The sequence below is a fragment of the Apostichopus japonicus genome, chromosome 9, assembly GCF_037975245.1.
Source record: "Apostichopus japonicus isolate 1M-3 chromosome 9, ASM3797524v1, whole genome shotgun sequence".
In the NCBI taxonomy this organism is placed as follows: Eukaryota; Metazoa; Echinodermata; class Holothuroidea; order Aspidochirotida; family Stichopodidae; genus Apostichopus; species Apostichopus japonicus.
In genome coordinates this window covers 25434807-25455301 of record NC_092569.1, presented here as the reverse complement: position 1 = coordinate 25455301, position 20495 = coordinate 25434807, and the positions used below count along the sequence as shown (strand labels likewise).

The 20495-nt window shown below is 33.8% G+C and overlaps 1 protein-coding gene across 1 annotated transcript; it reads right to left on the bottom strand.

The window, feature by feature from the left end:
• Positions 1 to 94: 94 nt before the first annotated feature.
• On the bottom strand, positions 95 to 19150 carry LOC139974448 (epithelial sodium channel subunit gamma-like). The gene is made up of 11 exons (XM_071981613.1): positions 18671 to 19150; positions 17068 to 17191; positions 16422 to 16650; positions 16083 to 16189; positions 13604 to 13767; positions 11444 to 11648; positions 10745 to 10817; positions 8307 to 8364; positions 7216 to 7292; positions 4342 to 4417; positions 95 to 3319 (listed from the first exon to the last, which is right to left on the bottom strand). Exons 1-11 carry the CDS (start codon positions 18983 to 18985, stop codon positions 3185 to 3187), a joined length of 1563 nt encoding a protein of 520 aa, XP_071837714.1. The 5' UTR covers positions 18986 to 19150; the 3' UTR covers positions 95 to 3184.
• Between the last annotated feature and the right edge of the window lie 1345 nt (positions 19151 to 20495).

Below are 20495 nucleotides of genomic sequence, written 5' to 3'. Positions count from 1 at the left end.
AAAGGTGTCTGGAGGCGGATTGATTATTTAAAGGTAATATGAACTATCACATTGTCTTTAAGCAGTGTGATATCGTTAAATGTAAAATCCGGTTGTACTGTTTAATACTCTTTATTTTTCTCCATTTTTGGTGATGAAAGTTCATCGATTTTGTTTCATTAAAGTCTGAGTGTACCAATAACTTTGAGTTTCTCATAACTTCTTTTAATTACAACTAATACGTTATCCAAAACGCTAACATAAATATCACGAAGTAATAGCTTGCCGGGATGGCGAATGAAAACCCGGGACTTCAGATACAAGTAATTTTAGGTATTGTTTCCGTTAAATATGTAAAACACTGCTGATCACTAAAATTAGAAAGAACAAGTAACGGATCAGTCGTTCGGTAGTTTGGTTTTCGTGGCCAGGTTCTTTCCTGGGTGATTTTATCTTAAAAAGTAGTTGTCACTGAGAGGTTATTACTACCGTCTGGTAGCTTTGAATTCCATGCTGTCGTCAAGTCAACCAACTTGAATACTCTTTAATCTCAGTACTTCTGTCTAAAACTCTACTGTTTTTTTTTTTCAATAGCCTCACAGACTTTAAGAGCAAAATTGTCTAGCCGTTAAACACTATGCAACAGCGGGCAAAGCAAATCACACATAAACATACTGGTACTATAAGAAACCAGCAGGAGTAAAATAACACTATATAAGAAACCAGCAGGACTGGTATAACGAGACCATCCGTCATAACATTGTCAGGAGTAGATTTATATCTAAAATGACACCAAACAACTTCCAATTTTATGTTGCAACTGTTAAGATAGTCTGACAGCTGAACATTTTCATTTGTGTACCGATAGAAAGATCGTACAGTTCAAGAATTAATGTAGATTCGTCATAGATTGGGACTGATTAAGGATGATTCTAGGCACCCAATTAATCTACATAGGTCTATACTGTATTCCTTTAAATCAACCTTGTACATCTATATACCTCTGAACCTTTTTTGAGGAATGACCCTTCAAACATCTGGGGCTCACCAACTAATATTACATCTGTTCTATGTACAGCGTGAACTATCAGTTCCATGAGATGCAGTAAAGGATATTATCTGAGAACAAACACTTTCACCTAAAATCAAGTTTTAAGGGCCAGGGATATGCAGTACAGCTAGAGTCAATAAAGAGAGCAAAATAGAATATGATGGGAGCCGGTTAATATGTAATAAAGAATAGTCAGTGTATTTTCATCTTCATAATCAAGGAAATATGACAAGACATAAAGTTAATTGAGGCCCGATGACATATTTGTCCTCTGGGGCTGACCTGTTTCTCGACGCTGGTACCTCAAACAACACGTCTACCATCATGTATAAGTTCTCATAAACAAAATGTTGTTGAGAGTTAGTTCATTAATTAATTCATTAGAATTTAAACAACTATATATGGCCCGCACTGATGGGCCACAGTTGTCATCAAGTTAGACTTATATAACAAGGTACAGAGAGTTACACTATTTTAAAGCTAAGTTTCTCAGGGACATGTGTTTCCGAAAATGAAATATTATAAAAATAATGTTGCCCACTGGAAGTTAACATATACCCACATGAAGGAATTATTATTGAAATCTGTTTGGATTTTGTTTGGAGTTTGCCCAAAACATTAAGATTTGGAACACATCTGCTACGGTAGCATGGTAGTGAGTGTGACATCACTCATAGGTAATTACTATTTATCAGTCCCGTCATTATGTTCTTTAGATATGTGTATACATAATTAGACCAAAACACGGGTAATACAACTCTACGGTATAATCAAATTTATTCAATAATTCAATAACCAGCATCATCATTTAGTTTCACAATGAATGTAATAAAACGATAGCCAACAGCCATTTGAATTTGATCATTCAGCTAGATGGCAGCATACAATAATCAAACTGCATCTTACATAATATAGAATCCAAACATTACAACATTAAAATATTGGTGACATGTTTGCCCATGCATAGAGTAAGAGAAACAAGTGAGCATTTATCAATTCACAGCTACACAAGTACAGGTATGTTGCGAGTATACAGAGGAAATAACGTTTCAAGTGATAGAATTCAACTTTCGTCATCAAATGAGGATTAATGAACATTGGGATTATCAATATTAATCCGTAGTCAACATTTCGTCAGACGGACCTTAACTACACAATTGTAATTTTAAATATGTAATGTAATGTAAGTTCAGTGTTATCATAATCCTTTGAAAGGACGCTCAACGACACTCGCTCAATTCCTTTACCTGTCCTGTCCGAGTTATGTTCATATAGAGTTTTAACAAATGTTCACGAAAAATGTACAATATAACTGTAGAAAGTATTAATATTTTCTCAAAATTATGAATTCCATTTTCCAACATGTATCGGATTTTGTCTCTCCATTCATATTCAATATCTACGTTACAGAAAGTTAGAAAATTTGCCAATGCAAGGTAAAGAAAATAAAGCTGATACAAAACAAATAAAGACGAATCGGCTACAAAACACCTTTCCATCTTTTCATTGGTAAATATATAGGTACACAGCAAAAGATGTAACGTAGGTATTGCATACATATCTAGTTTCACGAAAAAATGTTATGCAATGTTATGCAAGTTATGCATTTACAAGCCACAGTAAACTACTGCACTTCTGAACTATTCAGAATTTGTTAAGTTTCACCAATAAATTCCATCAAACAAGTTGCACATCGTGATCGAGTGTTTCCGGCTTATATAACTATTATATTCATCTTTATGAGCAGTCTGGAATACAAAACCTAGCACCCAACATGAATTTGTAATTGATCGACCAGGATAATTATTTTGTTTATTAAGATTATGAACAAAATAAATTACAAATTCGACATCTATACAACATTTGTTCGTCCAGATATTTTCTAATATATATCTAAATGCAGTATGGACATAATTTCAAGAGGAACAGGAAGCAGGTGATTTTAACGTTAAAAACTTAACTATTGAGAGTGCTATCATTTAACCTCTATTGTTTTACAATGTCAGTGTCTAGCTAATATAGATACCAAATCCCCCCCCCCCCCCCCACCCCTCCCATCAAAATCAACTGAAGAGCTGCATAACATGTTTTCAAAAAAAACAAGTACAGCCATTCTCGACTCTGCGTATATTTGTTGATTTCCATGTTATAATTTCACTTCGGCAGAATTCTCTTGCACATTTGTACGATTACATCGTAAATTAAGATGAAGGTTTCGACGACAGTGATAAGAGAGAATCCAACATACAGCCCAAGCAGACCCCCAGTCGTACCTATCACAGACTCCAACTGTTGGCAAAAGCGAAAATGCAGAGCAAGTCAAAGTATAAACTTTTTTTTTCTTTGTTTGATCGGCTACTTTATCAAATTGAATAAACATAAACATCAACAACTGGAAATAGCCTCTCTCCCGGGGTATAAGATTAAGGATTTTGGCGTTTTATATCATAAAATTAATAGTGGAAGTCAGGGGCATATTTGGTATTACAGCTTTTGTATTGACAGAAAGGTGAGGGCATGGGGATCCAATTATCCAAATATATGCTATTTGTTTATGCTATTCATTTAATTGTTCAAACTAACATATCCAACAACAGGTTTAATTTTATGTTAGGAATTAAGTGATCAATAATCCATAATCATAATGTTGCCAATGTGACAAATGCTCGTGCCCACAAAGGATACACTACTCATCTATCCCAAGAAACGTGCAATTGTAGACAATCACCCTCTCCAACTTACTCCACCCAACCTCTCGACCCCACATCTGTACCTCGGCAACTAAAGCTAAACTCACATCTTTAATAAGTCACGTTTCATGTTCGTAAATTCTCACCATTGTTGATGAAAAATCCACAGGTGAATGAAAAGTTAGACCATACTACCAACTTTACAACTTCTACCAGACAGTTGGCATATAGAGCGGTCAATATGTTTACATAGCTAAATACAAGACAACTTTAATAAACGACTTGCCGACTATTTTGAAGAAGAAAAAACAGTCAGTTTAGCTATAGCATATCTAGGTATAGTTTGCTTCCAAACAACAACATATATTTTTCTACATTAACTTGACCTTCCCCGGTTCCCCATTATCCCATACATATATATATATATATATATATATATATATATATATATATATATATACATATATATATATATATATATATATATATATATATATATATATATATATATATATATATATATACATATACATATACATATACATATATATACATATATACATATATATATATATATATATGTATATATTATCCCATATATATTAAGGTAAAACTACTCACAGTATTATCTGGGACTTGTTCGACCAGCTCGTAGTTCAACTCTTGAAAATATATCTTTAGATTCACCAAATTTTCTCTATGGGTTTTCGGAAAGAAACAAATAAAGGATAAAGATGATTTATAATTAACATATGAAGGTTACTTTGTTAATTAACTGGTAGTACCCCATCGTCTTCCAAGTTAGAAAAACATTATTTAACATTAATAATAAAGTGTCCCTTTTCCCGCTTTTGTTACAAAGAAAAGTTCCCTTTTGTAATCATTGGAAAGTGTTGACATTTGTTGATACATCAAAATTTTAATTTTAATGAAAACCAATGTGTCTTGTTGTTGAAAAGTTGAGAAAACTTGTGCAATATTGAGTTGTAGATTCATTTAAAATACTTGAACTTGCTGTACGGAATACACCGAGTTTCCATTTTTTTCGGGAGGTATTACATAAATTGCTTTTCGTGACCTCACTGCTACTGCTACTAAAACAGTAACCCTTGCCTCTCTCAGTGGACCTTCTTTCGAACCCTACTGTTGAACAGATTTGTTGAGTTGACATATACAATATGGCTTTTCGTGGAGAATAACTGTTTTCACAGATATGTGATCATTTGTGTCTCCTTTTAATGTATCCCATGACTGTTGACCATGAGCATTACTTTTGACCACCAAGTGACATTTACACTACACAACATATTACAGTGATCACTCTAAAATTGTGGAATTTTTTAACCAGCCGATTCACTCAGAGCTTACGGTAACTACTGTCAATCGCAAAGTTTTGTACCACAGTAAAAACTGGATTGTGGTGATAAATATGATAAATCGGTAGCATTTGCTATTAGGTTTACACAGGATATGAACTCAGGATATGTGTAATCCCAACAAAACCCAACAACTGGATTTGTTGGAATTACACATATCCTCAGTTCTTAATGTAATCATAATAGCACATGCTACGGATTTATAGCATTTTTAATTTGTTACAAAACTTTAGATCTACACTATAGTAACTGTGTGCTCTGTGTGTATCGGGTATTTTAACTGATCACTAAGGTAACACAACAGCAAACACTTTGAAAACTGTATTGTTAAAGATTCAATTTCTTTTCAGTGTGTTTAGTGTACTTAAATAAACTAAAGTTTGAAAAAAATACAATATTACTTAAAAATGAGTTTGATTGAGTGTAAATATCAAGGACGTTGTAAAGTGACGGTTGCATGTGAATATATCGATTATGTATGAAGGTGAGTAACAGAACAGCTAAATGTTCTACAGTTACAACTTACAATGCTTGCAGCACTTTCCTCAGTTCCGAGATAAATTGTACTCTACAATAAATATCTTATGCGTAGTCTAAAGGGATCAATACCTCATTAAGTGATTGGTTATTAAAATCGTTGTATTGATCATGATAAACAAAAAGAAGGTTTATTGTCAACAACACAAAACTTGCATTTTCTGGTTACCAAACCGCTGTTACACTTCTCTTTTGTTTAATGACTGTTACACTGATGCACCGTATTTTACGGACAAAGGGATTGTAAATATGAAGCTATCATATGATAATTTGTTAGTTTTGATGAATCATGGTAGCTGCATGGGATCCATTAGCATGTTCACAGTTGTATATGGAACGATGTATCGAATAACGTGTTCTTTATGCTTAGCTTGCATGTATTCTGTTACGCCAAGATAAAACAATCATTCAAATCATAATAATGGTACTGTCAAAGGAAATTGTTCTTTAATATTAAAGTTGGCTTTATACAACAGAGAGCATTAAAATAATGGTTTTTATTTCATCTCATTCTTAGCCGTATGTTGTATAGTATGATTAATAACACAAGAGATAGTGTATGTAAACTATTCATAATAATTACACATATTTACTCAATATTAAGTGTGTACTTTGCAATATAATGTAAATGTACTCAACATCCAAATCACAAGATCTGCAAATTGTAATAACTAAGTACAAACAAGTGATGTAAGATAAATTTGATTAAATCTAAATAGTGTGAATGCAATTCGCGCCCATTGTTAATAGTAACAATAAACAAAAATACGATTGTTTAAAAATTGATTTTCATTTACTATAATGCTATAACCATATATAACCATAGCCGAGGATCATGTTTCAGAATATGACTTCACCAGCGTCAATTGCCATTAAACACTGAATGAAGGAATATCGTTAACATGGAATGTACTTTCATATACCTATAGTCAGAACGTTAACACGGAATGTACTTTCATATACCTATAGTCAGAACGTTAACACGGAATGTACTTTCATATACCTATTTCAGAACGTTAACATGGAATGTACTTTACCTATAGTCAGAACGTTAACACGGAATGTACTTTCATATACCTATATTCAGAACGTTAACATGTAATGTACTTTCATATACCTATAGTCAGAACGTTAACACGGAATGTACTTTCATATACCTATAGTCAGAACGTTAACATGGAATGTACTTTCATTTACCTATATTCAGAACGTTAACATGTAATGTACTTTCATATACCTTTAGTCCGAACGTTAACATGTAATGTACTTTCATATACCTATAGTCAGTCTTCTTCTAAATTTCATCTAGGTCACCATACATGTTACATAAAACTAGGCTGTTTTGTAGGCCTTAAATATTCTTGACAATTGTTAAAATTTACATGTGAATTAAATAACTTATAACACCAATTATTGCGCTAATTTGTCGGAGAAATATGTTTTCTTTTTATTCAGTGTATTGTCATCATTTAGATGTTCACATAGTCCATCATGACGTACCAAGTAAGATGTACGGTGCCAATGTGATGATTCATTGGCAGTAACATTAAAAGACTGCACTTAGTCATATACTGAACTTTACCTTGCCACATGTACGTCATTCAACACTGTACATGCCTTGTGATTTCCCGTGCGACATAGGTCATCCCTCAAAATATGCTGAAACCCATAATAGATGGTATATGAAATAAAATAAGAACAAAAATATAAATTGATTTCATTTCTGGTACTATACTTTATACATGCACTGTGATTATATACCTTTCTTTCCAACAGACTCTCCCGGGACAAGACGGCTTATAGTTATATTACGATATGAGGTTAAAACAATCATGTTTATCAACCTGTGTACCAACTCAAATCAAGAGGAAAATTAAATTAGGTGAACGGTTTACTCAATGTACAATATAAATAGCCACACAGTTGATGTTGATAATTTATCAATCTTCGAATGGCACTCCGGTAAAATATGACATAACACCTGACAATTTATGACACGGGCATTACATTTGGAACACCATCATATCAATGAGCCACCTGTCATGGCGTTTTATTTGATTGAAAAACTTAAGTCACAAATTGCGTTAAATTTGGAGATCAGTACAAAAAGAAACACTGCAGTGTTTCTTTTTTACTATTCATTCTGTTAGTCCAGGTTGCATATTTTCAATAACCTTTCTAATTTGTACGCAATGAACCTCTAGTCATATCAGGTTCATCGATTGAAGCTGCTGGACCAGTTCAGTCCAATGTATAGAGAATCTTACATGTTCTTCTATAGATGCAGAACAAAATCTCAATGGGAAACACAACACTTTCGAAGGATATGGTGATTTCGTTTTAAATTTCTTAAGGAGAATAATCTTTAATTTAACCTTAAGGAAAATTAGTATTTTACAGCTGCCTAACTCTGCTTCAACACATCGTTTGAAACACAATTAATTCATTTTTCTTATGTTAAATACTGTTTTATGACAATCATTTTTTTTCATTGTTACTGCTATAATTTTATTGGCAAATGAGTGTCCCATACACTATATAATCAATCGGTAAGTACATTCATGGAAAACATATGATAATGCGATGTGATAACTTATTTGCTGCGATTGTGCAAACATAGGAAACCTGAATATATTTCCTTCTAAGGTTTTGTACTGATGTAATTTCACTTACGTAGTTTCTATCATCCGGCCATCTTGCAGACGTTGTTTGTGTATTATATACCAACTCCCTGCAAAAAATGAGGTTAGTATAGTATAGTATAGTGTAGTATAGTGTAGTATAGTGTAGTGTAGTATAGTGTAGTATAGTGTAGTGTAGTATAGTGTAGTATATAGTATAGTATATAGTATAGTATATGGTATAGTATATAGTATAGTATAGTATAGTATAGTATAGTATAGTATAGTATAGTATAGTATAGTATAGTATAGTATAGTATAGTATAGTATAGTATAGTATAGTATAGTATAGTATAGTATAGTGTAGTGCAGTATAGTGTAGTATAGTGTAGTATAGTGTAGTATAGTATAGTGTAGTATAGTGTAGTATAGTGTAGTGTAGTATAGTGTAGTATATAGTATAGTATATAGTATAGTATATAGTATAGTATATAGTATAGTATATAGTATAGTATATAGTATAGTATATAGTATAGTATATAGTATAGAGTATAGTATAGTATAGAGTATAGTATAGTATATAGTATAGAGTATAGTGTAGAGTATAGTATAGTACAGTACAGTACAGTACAGTACAGTACAGTACAGTACAGTACAGTACAGTATAGTATAGTATAGTATAGTATAGAGTATAGAGTAGAGTATAGAGTAGAGTATAGAGTAGAGTATAGAGTAGAGTATAGTATATTATAGAGTATAGATAGTATATTATAGAGTATAGATAGTATAGTATAGGATAGCCTAGCCTAGCCTAGCCTAGCCTAGTCTAGCCTAGCCTAGTCTAGTCTAGTCTAGAGTAGAGTAGAGTAGAGTAATCTTAAAGTTTTGTACCACGGTAAATACTGGATTGTGCTGACAAATCTGATGAGTCGGTAGCATGTGCTATTAGGTTTACAGTAAGAACTGAGGATATTTGTAATTCCAACAAATTCCAAACAACTGGATTTGTTGGAATTACACATATTCTCAGTTCTTACTATAATCCTAATAGCACATGCTACCGATTAACAGCACGATCCAGTTTTTACTGTGGCACAAAACTTTAGATTAACAGTTGTAACTGTGTTCTCTATTTGCATCGGGTGGTTAGTTAAACAATGATGTTCCACCAATCTTGGTTCTACGAATCCCCTAGGGTGCGAATCCGTGCACAATTCGGAAGGTGTTTCACATGTGGGGGAGCGGGTCCACAGGGGGTACACGAATAAGATAAAAATTGGGGTCCGTAAAATCCTATGGAATTAATCAAGATTTCATTGGCATATCTTTGCTGTGACGACGGTCAGACAAGATCTGAGAAGAGCATCTCGGCAAAAAATGGGGCAGGAGATTCTTCCTGATCTCAGCCGAAAGCATGGTGAGTCTGAGATCAGTGATATGGATTCAACATTATTCCTAGAGAAAGCACGACTTAACGTAGACATTTTTTAAAAAAGTGTGCCGTTCATATTTAAGCTGAAAGAAGCATTTCCTTCACAGTTCCAACACCTGACATTTGATATCGAATAAAAATAATATTGAATTGAGTACCAATCTCCACAATATATTTATATAGTCAGTACCTTGTCAAATTTACCATTCTTACACCAATGACTTTGACGTGCATAACCTTTGTCATCTTAAAGGCAGTACGTATGTTCTAAGTATACCTTGAAGAAACGTAATAAACATAATAAAAGACGACCAGATATGGGATTAAATTGAAAGATTTGTGTTTCTACTGGACTGCGTTACCTGTTGTCCAAATGTATGTTTACGATTGAGTTAAATGCGTAAGTTGAGTATACATAACTCTAAAAACATACTCACCGACATGGATGTATGATTTCGTTTGAGTTAAATGCGTAAGTTGAGTATACATAATTCTAAGAACATACTCACCGACATGAATATATGTTTACTTTGAGTTAAATGCATAAGCTGAATATATATATATTACTCTAAAAACATACTCACCGATATGAATGTATGATTTCGTTTGAGTTAAATGCGTAAGTTGAGTATACATAACTCTAAGAACATACTCACCGACATGAATGTATGATTGCGTTTGAGTTAAATGCGTAAGTTGAGTATACATAACTCTAAGAACATACTCACCGACATGAATATATGATTACGTTTGAGTTAAATGCATAAGCTGAATATATATATATATATATATATATATATATATATATATATATAAGATGTAACTCTAAAAACATACTCACCGACATGAATGTATGATTTCTTTTGAGTTAAATGCGTAAGTTGAGTATACATAACTCTAAGAACATACTCACCGACATGAATGTATGATTTCTTTTGAGTTAAATGCGTAAGTTGAGTATACATAACTCTAAGAACATACTCACCGACATGAATGTATGTTTACTTTCAGTTAAAAGAGTAAGTTGAGTATTTACATAACTCTATGACCATACTCACCGACATGGAGCTGGACATTCACACTCTAACTCATTCGAATAGAAATCCTTTTCAACAGATTGGCGACACATTCCTATCATGTAGTAAACAAATGAACACGCTTGTGCTATCGAAATTTTATTAAATTGCGAATTAATTCGTAATTCTTTTATCTCTGCACAAACACAATTACGGTATTAAGTGGTTCAACAAATCATTGCATGTAATATATGAGAACGAAATACGTATATTAAAAAAAAAGATCAAGAATAGTTTTTGGACAGTGATAATAAATTAGATTATGACCTTTTGACAAAATAAAACATAAATTACCAAGGATTACGAAAGACATACATTTCCAGGAGGACCAATATGTTACACCATTGTATCGAGACAGTTACTAATTACGATGACGTGGGATTTCAGTCAGAGCGTTACTGGCTGTACAAATTATCACAGCTACATACCGTTCGTGGTGATGTCTTGTTTTTAGGTTAATAACATTCCTCCTCCCCCCCCCCTCAAAAAAAAATATATATATATAAAAAAAATATATTCATTTAAAAAAAATAATATTAATAAATGAATATATAAATACATAACTAATAAATCGTTAACAAATATTTAAATATATATAAACAAGAGTGGTTTAGCTATTGAGCTAATTAATAATTATTATTATTATTATTAATATTACCATTTCTTGTTTGGGATACTCACGATCGGATCGATCACATAACCTGATTCCATCATAATCAAGGTAACCCTCAGTCACACAACTGCAATTAGTGGAAAGTTGATCAAGAAAGCATTTCTTTTGACAGGACAAGATACTGTAATTGTAACTGTTGTTACTAAGGAAACCAATATCTTCACCCCCAAATGTACAGTTTCCATGCGGACGTGATAATCTTCTGATTTCCACCTGAAGTAGTATAAGGTATAGGGAACACGAACAAATAATGGAGGGAGTTGTAATGGCGTATACGTGTCGATTCTTTCTACATTTCAATTATTAAAATCAGTAAAATCGTTATTAATGTCCCTTAATATGCTAGAAGTCAATAATGAGCACTGTTTACTTTTAACATTTTGCTTGTTTGTTCTGTGCCACGACATTTTCTCAATCTGATGCATCATATTTAATGTGTTGGTGGAACGTTCATAATGTGTTGTTGGAACTTTCATAGTTCAGCACACATGTGACCTTCTTTTATATAATAAAGTACACATGCAATTAGTTCCCCATCAAGTATTGTCATCTTTTGGAGGACCAACCTGCTCCAGAACTTTTATGATATATCGAATGCTACCTCTCTTCGTGCGAAATTAGGGCAGCCAAACATCATAAATCACCCATCCTCTTCCTCCCCCACCCCCAGATACAAGAAATATAAAATAACCACTTAAATTTCAAGGAATATATAGAATATAGTCTTGCAGAAGATAATAAAGTCAAAGTCAACTACTATAGCTTCCGTTAATGGACAGGCAAATATATATTCTACTTTCTAAGTTTACTTAAATATTACGCCCGTGTCAACAAAATCCAACTTCAGATAAAATGGTAAAATGAATTTATGTTTACAATCTTTTCATCGCCATGGAAACGTATTCGAATCTGAATCCATAATATCCATATATATATATATATATATATATATATATATATATATATATATATATATATATATATATATATATATATATATATATATATATATATATATATATATATATATATATATATATATATATATATATATATATATATATATATATATATATATATATGATGTGGAATTGCTTAAGTGGTTGATTTGAAGCCCGCACGAACAGTAACGTTCATATTAATTTACGCGGTTTTATTAATGGAGCTATGACTGTAAACGATATTCCAGAACTTCAACCAAAGCTTATAATTAAAAATAGAGATTGAAGCATACAAGTTTAAATCATACATTTAATACACGGAAGACGACGTTGGATCAATTTCTGTCTGGATTCTCACAATTGAAGTGTCAAGGGCGTTTATCTCAAATCTGAATTCACTACTGTCTTAAATATTTACGATAATCAAACTTAAAAAAGAAAAAGAAATATGTACCTGAAGAAATATATGTTTAAAAAGACATTAATTTATTTACATAGATACCAAATAAGGGTTATACTAAAACCAAGCAATTTATATCTGAAGAGAAAATGTTATAACTTGATATTTCAAATAAGACATCTGCAGGAATTGTTGTTGCTTTGATTGAGAACTGACAGCAACAATATGTTAAGCATAAGAAATCATCGGGAGGTGTAATTATGAAACAAAAAGAATTATTTAGAACAGTTATACTTGCGTTTGGTCGTCAGCATACCATTTTCGAAATTGAATTTTCGAACTAGTTTTAAACCAATATAATAATCAAGTGTAATACCCAGACTACTGAATTGACCACTTCCTACCATGCACACACGTACACACCAACCACCCACACCCGTACACAACACGTACCTGCGTTTACAAGGGAAGGCTTATTACATTCGATATTCCAACATGGCATTTTGCTTTCAAAGTAGTAATTATCATATTTTAAACAGAAATAGAGCCCAGATTTCCTCCGTATTTGTCCGTCATTTGAAATAAGATATTGACTAATCAGTGTAATGAAATATTATTTAATATTATACACGTGATGTTACCTGAAAATGCGGTTATCCAAAAAAAAAAAGTTTAAAGCTCTGCTAATTAATTATAATTTTTTCAGTGTAGTGTTAAGTTATAATACCAATGAAAAAACATCTTTCATTGAAATAATGCTAAATACTAACAATTATCCGGGCTCATTAACAATGAAGCTAAATAATGACGATTTGAAATCAATTTACCTGACGAATTCCAATATTGGTTGAAAATCCAGGTGCAAGAGAAAGTCCAACGTCCTCTGGATGTGGCATGATGTCTCGATCGTGAGGCATCACTCTTACTCCAGCTTCTTCGGTCAGGGATCCCAAGTATTCATCGTGTTCAATGAAGAGGGTTAAGTGGAGACCTATTGCATGATAATGAACGAGTAAAGTGGAAACCTAGTGCATGATAATGAACGAGTTTTAAATGGAGACCTAATGTATTATAATGAACGAGTTAAGTGGAGATCTAGTGCATGATATTGAACGAGTAAAGTGGAGATCTAGTGAATAATAATGAACAAGTTAAGTGGAGACATTGTACATGATAATGAACGAGTCAAGCGGAGAATTAGTGCATGATAATGAATGCGTCAAGTGCAGACCTAGTGCATGATAATGAATAATCAAGTAGAGATCTAGTGCATGATAATAAACGAGTAAAGTGGGGACCTAGTGCATGATAATGAATGAGTCAAGTAGAGATCTAGTGCATGATAATGAACGAGTTAAGTGGAGATCTAGTGCATGATAATGAACGAGTCAAGCGGAGAATTAGAGCATGATAATGAATGCGTCAAGTGCAGACGTAGTGCATGATAATGAATAAGTCAAGTAGAGATCTAGTGCATGATAATGCACGAGTTAAGTGGAGATCTAGTGCATGATAATGAACGAGTCAAGCGGAGAATTAGAGCATGATAATGAATGCGTCAAGTGCAGACCTAGTGCATGATAATGAACGAGTCAAGTAGAGATCTATAGTGCATGATAATAAACGAGTTAAGTGGAGACCTAGTGAATGATAATGAATGAGTCAAGTAGAGATCTAGTGCATGATAATGAACGAGTTAAGTGGAGATCTAGTGCATGATAATGAACGAGTCAAGCGGAGAATTAGAGCATGATAATGAACGAGTTAAGTGGAGATATAGTGAATGATAATGAACAAGTTAAGTGGAGACATAGTGCATGATAATAAACGAGTTAAGTGGAGACCTAGTGAATGATAATGAATGAGTCAAGTAGAGATCTAGTGCATGATAATGAACGAGTTAAGTGGAGATCTAGTGCATGATAATGAACGAGTCAAGCGGAGAATTAGAGCATGATAATGAACGAGTTAAGTGGAGATATAGTGAATGATAATGAACAAGTTAAGTGGAGACATAGTACATGATAACGAACGAGTCAAGCGGAGAATTAGAGCATGATAATGAATGAGTCAAGTAGAGATCTAGTGCATGATAATGAACGAGTTAAGTGGAGATCTAGTGCATGATAATGAACGAGTGAAGCGGAGAATTAGAGCATGATAATGAATGCGTCAAGTGCAGACCTAGTGTATGATAATGAATAAGTCAAGTAGAGATCAGTGCATGATAATGAATGAGTTAAGTGGAGACCTATTGCATGATATTGAATAAGTCAAGTAGAGATCTAGTGAATGATAATGAATGAGTAAAGTGGAGACCTATTGCATGATAATTAATGAGTCAAGTAGAGACCTAGTGAATGATAATGAATGAGTCAAGTGGACATCTATTGCATGATAATTAACGAGTCAAGTGGAGTCCTATTGCATGATAATAAATGAGTCCATTTTAGATCTAGTGAATGCTAATGAATGAGTAAAGTGGAGACATATAGTGCATGATAATGAACGAGTCAACGAATCGTTTCCTATATGCATGTCTATGAGAACCCTTGCATCGGTTCAGCTATAGGCAGCTCGCTATATGCACAGACGCTCCTGCACATATGTCACCATCATAATAAAGCAGAAGGCAACATCGACAAAGTTTGGGAACCGGATGAACCAAAGACTGCTTTTACTAATCGTATTATTACTTTGGTATATCTGTTCTTGAAAATATATTAAAATAATTTCATTGCTGATTAATTCCCGTTCATTTTTGACGGCGAAAGCCCAAAGGTGCGTGTATTTCTTCTCTAGTCGTTTAGCAAGTGCATTAAACCGAAAGAGGACTCAGAATAATGACCAAAGTAAAGCAAGATCATCTTTTACAGCAATGGAAAAGTCGCCAAAAGTTATTACTTGAATGGTGCTATGTTTTCACTCCCTATCGCCGCATTATGATTGAAAATTCAGTAAATATTATTATTAGCTTCATCTCTTTTTGTGTGATGGTAAGAAATTGTATATTTGCTTCTGTTTCACAGAGATTTTCAATCAAAAATCAATTCAACGCTTTCAAGTCGTGTTATTGACCCATCAAACGTAGTTCTCATTATCCATTCCCATACTGTAGGCCTACATACCACAGTCATGGGAACATTACATAAACGATGCCGTGAATGCAGTTTATGTACCGCCGAAACCTAGAATGCAGGAAGACTAAAACGCATTAATGAAATGATAATATATGCTTGTGGAACATTCATAAGTCAATAAATTAATTAATTAATAAGGCAATTAATAATGAGAAGATGGACTTGCCATAACTTGAACCAGCTTTGGTAACTCTTTCAACTTCGCCTTCGTCATTGTTTCCGTTAAATGTAAAACAGTTTCCATACTCTTGGTTCTGTGTGGTCTTGAAATGCCTGTGTTTATACAAGATGGGTACAAATAACCTGTTGTCACTCCTGTTAATTGTCCTGGAGACGCAAGACATACCGAATTAACGATATAACCCTCTTACCGTACATGAAAATGATAAACAAAAGGAAGCTTAATTGCTAATTATACTAATTGGAACAAGCATGGCAAGATATCAAAATGGGGATATATTTTACTTTATTCTTTTCACTTGAAAAATGAAGTCGTTGACTTTACCTGTCTTTGCATTGTCTAGCGTTAAATCTGCAGTCTAGAATAAAATCTTGCACTTGGTGTCCCATCTCTTCAAATTCTTGTCTTGTCGGGTTGATTACTGTATAGTACCAGTCATCTTCAGATACACCCGTTTCTGTGTATCCAGCAGCGTTATTATTGCCAACAATGTCCAGATCCGAAAAGTGGTTCACAAAGCTATCGTAGTACCACTGATATTGCTCATTTTCACCTAAATATAAAATATTTTGAAAAAATCACACCACATCATAACAGCCCAAAAATGGTTCACTGTGTGAAATAGGAAAAAAATGGCTAATGGTTCGGGTGAAGCTTGGAACAAATGCCGCATCGTTTTAACTTCTAAGTTCACACTTTATTAAGCAACTGATAGCTTTTTTCTTTGTTTTTCTTCTTTTTTCTTTTAAAAAAGGCGAACATCCTTCTTGTTTTTAGGAGGGGGGGGGGGGAGGGGGGCAAAAACACTGAACTGCACTCAATGAGCCTCCAAATTCAGAAAGAAAGCGACCCTATGATGGACATTTTGCTTAATATAAATAATAAATGACATATATTATGTATATATGGATTGACAGGAGAGCCAAGGGAAAGAGAGAGGGGGGGCGGGGTCGAATTGTTTAAGACTTACGTTTTCTTCTGTTTAGAGTCTCGTTTCGAGGAATTTCTACAGACGCTGTGATGTTCTGACCTTCTTGCAAGATGTCCAATCTATTTTCGATAGTTACTATCTCTTTCCAGCGGGTGCTATTACCCTATTAGTGAAGAACAATAATGTTAAGGAGATTTAAGGACTTCGTTAGGCAGATGTGTGCTCATTGGTTGAAACGTTATGTCATGCAAGAGTGGATAAGTGTGTCAACGCCTTCCCAGCAACAACCAGCAGCGTGTAGGAAACATGTTATATATGTCCCCTCTTCCAAGTGTACGTTTTTCTAAAAAGTTACTATATAATGAAAGGAGAAGACAGTAGTTTATGTTTCTATAATTCCCAGGGACCCATAAATCGGCCACGGAGAAAATCGACCACGGAAAAAGCCCCCTGAACCACCTTCTCATGGGACCTGAAAAACTGTAATCTATACTCCCTCGCCATAGCTATTCAATTAATGTTTCTACTGATCACAAAATTGCAGTATCCGGCGAGTGTTGGTCTTATAAAAGTAGGAAGATAAGTAACGCAGACGTTTACGAGCTTTGTTAATAAATGATTAAAGATATCATATTTTGTTATTCCTGCGTACTCAATACTGTAACAGTAATCATTGGAATTATATTTTTAATGTTTTAGCATAATTTGGCAAATTGTCGCATCAGTCACCCACATATAGATGAAAAATTCGACACCAAGCATACATATTGCAACTGACAACTTGTATTAGTATTAGTGACATTTATATGTGTGACCAGCCAATACTCATAGCTGGGAACAGCAACTACTGTTAATATCCCACAACCGTGCAGCAGTAATTACTACTTTCTGTTCGTAAAACGGCAACAAGTTCAACAGGACATTAAAATGAGTTAATGTACCAGCTATGAGTATCGGTACCAGCTATGAGTATCGGTACCAGCTATAAGTATCGGTACCAGCTATGAGTAGCGGTACCAGCTATAAGTATCGGTGCCAGCTATGAGTAGCGGTACCAGCTATGAGTATCGATATCAGCTCTGAGTATCGGTACCAGCTATGAGTATCGGTACCAGCTATAAGTATTGGTACCAGCTATGAGTATCTATACCAGCTATGAGTATCGGTACCAGCTATGAGTATCGGTACCAGCTGTAAGTATCGGTACCAGCTATGAGTAACGGTACCAGCTATGAGTATCGGTACAAGCTTTAAGTATCGGTATCAGCATTGAGTATCTATACCACTTATGAGTATCGGTACAAGCTATGAGCATCGGTACCCAGTTATAAGTATCGGGTAGTGTGACAAAGGTTTCGTGACTACAACACGGACGTTTGTGTTCCGCTGAACATCCTCAAGTTTAATATTGTCAATAACTAACCAAATTGAAACAGGGATAGCCAAACGAATAATAATCGTTATAAATTATGATGTAAAGGAGCTAATTATATTACTATCGAGACAAAACACAGTCTTAACTATATGAATAATAAATAAAAAACATTTCCTTGCTTTAAGTAATAAGATTCCAATATCCTTTGAAGCATTTGCTCATCGCTAATATCAAATTACATTCAAGAATTAAAAAAGTGCAACTTACCAACTTCGAACGTTTCAGTTTGTTCAAGTTGCAGACAGTGACGGCTGGAAAGGCCACGGACTGGCTGTTAATTAACTCAATCTTTGTATTAGAGGCATATACATTCTGCAAAAGCTTTCTCGTCTGCCAACAAAATACTGCAAATGCGGCAGCTACTAAAGTGAACCAAAATATCTTCGAAATGAGTTTCGGTCTTTCAATAACGTGTGGTATTCCATGAGCAGTCGTTTCTCCCGCGAAACGCTTTATTATTTCCTTCACGGATTTTTTATCTGAATTGTTCCCAAAACCAGTTGGCGTTACTTTTAATGACATGTTTGCGTGTTTTCTTCGAGTTTCTTAAATAACGAATGGATGATAGCATCACGCTGTACCAAAAGTTAATCAAAGAATTTCAAAATAATTAACTGCACATCAAAGCAACACTGCTGATATTGTGCAACAACGCAGTTAATGTACAGTAACACGACAAAGCATGTACGAAACCCAAATATCAAGTGACGAACATAGATAAAGCAAACTTGAATATATAATAGTCAGAGAGTCATGTGATTGGCTATTGCCATAAAATCAAAACGCCCATTTCGATTAATTAGACAAGCTTTATAGATGGATGGATGGATGGATGGGTGGTTGGGTGGGTGGGTGGGTGGTTGGATGGATGGATGGATGGGTGGGTGGGTGGGCGGGTGGGTGGAAGGATGGATGGATAGATGGATGGGTAAATGGGTGGATGGATGGATGGGTGGATTGGTGGATGGGTGGATGGATGGTTATATATATACATATATATATATATATATATATATATATATATATATATATATATATATATATATATATATATATATATATATATATATATATATATATATATATATATATATATAGAATTAACTGCGAATAACTATTTCATAGCCTTACAATTTTTACATTTTTTCACCCATATCTGTGTGTAAACGCTTCACCAGGTTTCCTTATGAACATTACATTTATAGATTGGAATGCAAGTTTTTTCATACAATGTTACCATACAGAGGCTGAACTTATCCTATATAACAATTTTATACCTCCTGGATGGCCATTGTCCCACATAAAGTAAAATGAAGAACTGTAGCCTTTAAATGATAGCATTCAATAATACTAACAGATGTAAACGTTCTGTTAACGTAACACCATCATACGAACAATATTTGGTATATGTGAAACAAATACTTAGTAATATTGAAATGGTCTGTCTACGTAAAATGTTCATGAGGCTCATGGTCACACACACAAATATATGCCATATCGGCTACACATGATCCAGCTGCCTGATGTGGCACTGGAACCAAAAGGGAGGCACAGTTACATATTAAGTTTTAAAAAGTTGATTTTTCTGCGCTTTCCGTGAGGAGTGCTATACCTTGTTACAAAATATAAAACATAGGCTAGGCTTCCGATTAACTAACAAAACTAACCCGGCTGTGGTAGGAACCTGTTAGGCTATTATGTTCAGTATCACTTTAATTTTCTTTTTAATATGTTTCATAGAGTTAAAATGTTATGTTACAATGTTACCAATGTCTGTTATAAGCATTTTAAGCATTTTTTTTTTTGGTAGTTTAAATATTGAATGATCCCCTTTTATCGTGCCTAACTGAATTGTTGGTTATTTAATTAGCCGGATTTCAGCCTATTATATTTCCCTAGAAAAAAATGAGCCTGATCCTACCTTTTTCAAAAGCCCATGTTTACTCTTTCTTGGCCTATAAAATTGAAAGAACATTAAAATTACTTCTTAAGTTGTTTTGTAATGTTCGCATCATCTGGCTGGCACTTTGCC

What these genes read in the sequence shown, in the direction of transcription:
- LOC139974448 (XM_071981613.1), bottom strand. Translation starts at nt 18,985, where the DNA reads ATGTCATTAAAAGTAACGCCAACTGGTTTTGGGAACAATTCAGATAAA. An exon ending in GCTAGACAATGCAAAGACAG is followed by an intron (nt 16,190 to 16,421) that starts GTAAAGTCAACG and finishes GTATAAACACAG; the next exon opens with GCATTTCAAGACCACACAGA. An exon ending in CAAAGCTGGTTCAAGTTATG is followed by an intron (nt 13,768 to 16,082) that starts GCAAGTCCATCT and finishes ATCATGCAATAG; the next exon opens with GTCTCCACTTAACCCTCTTC.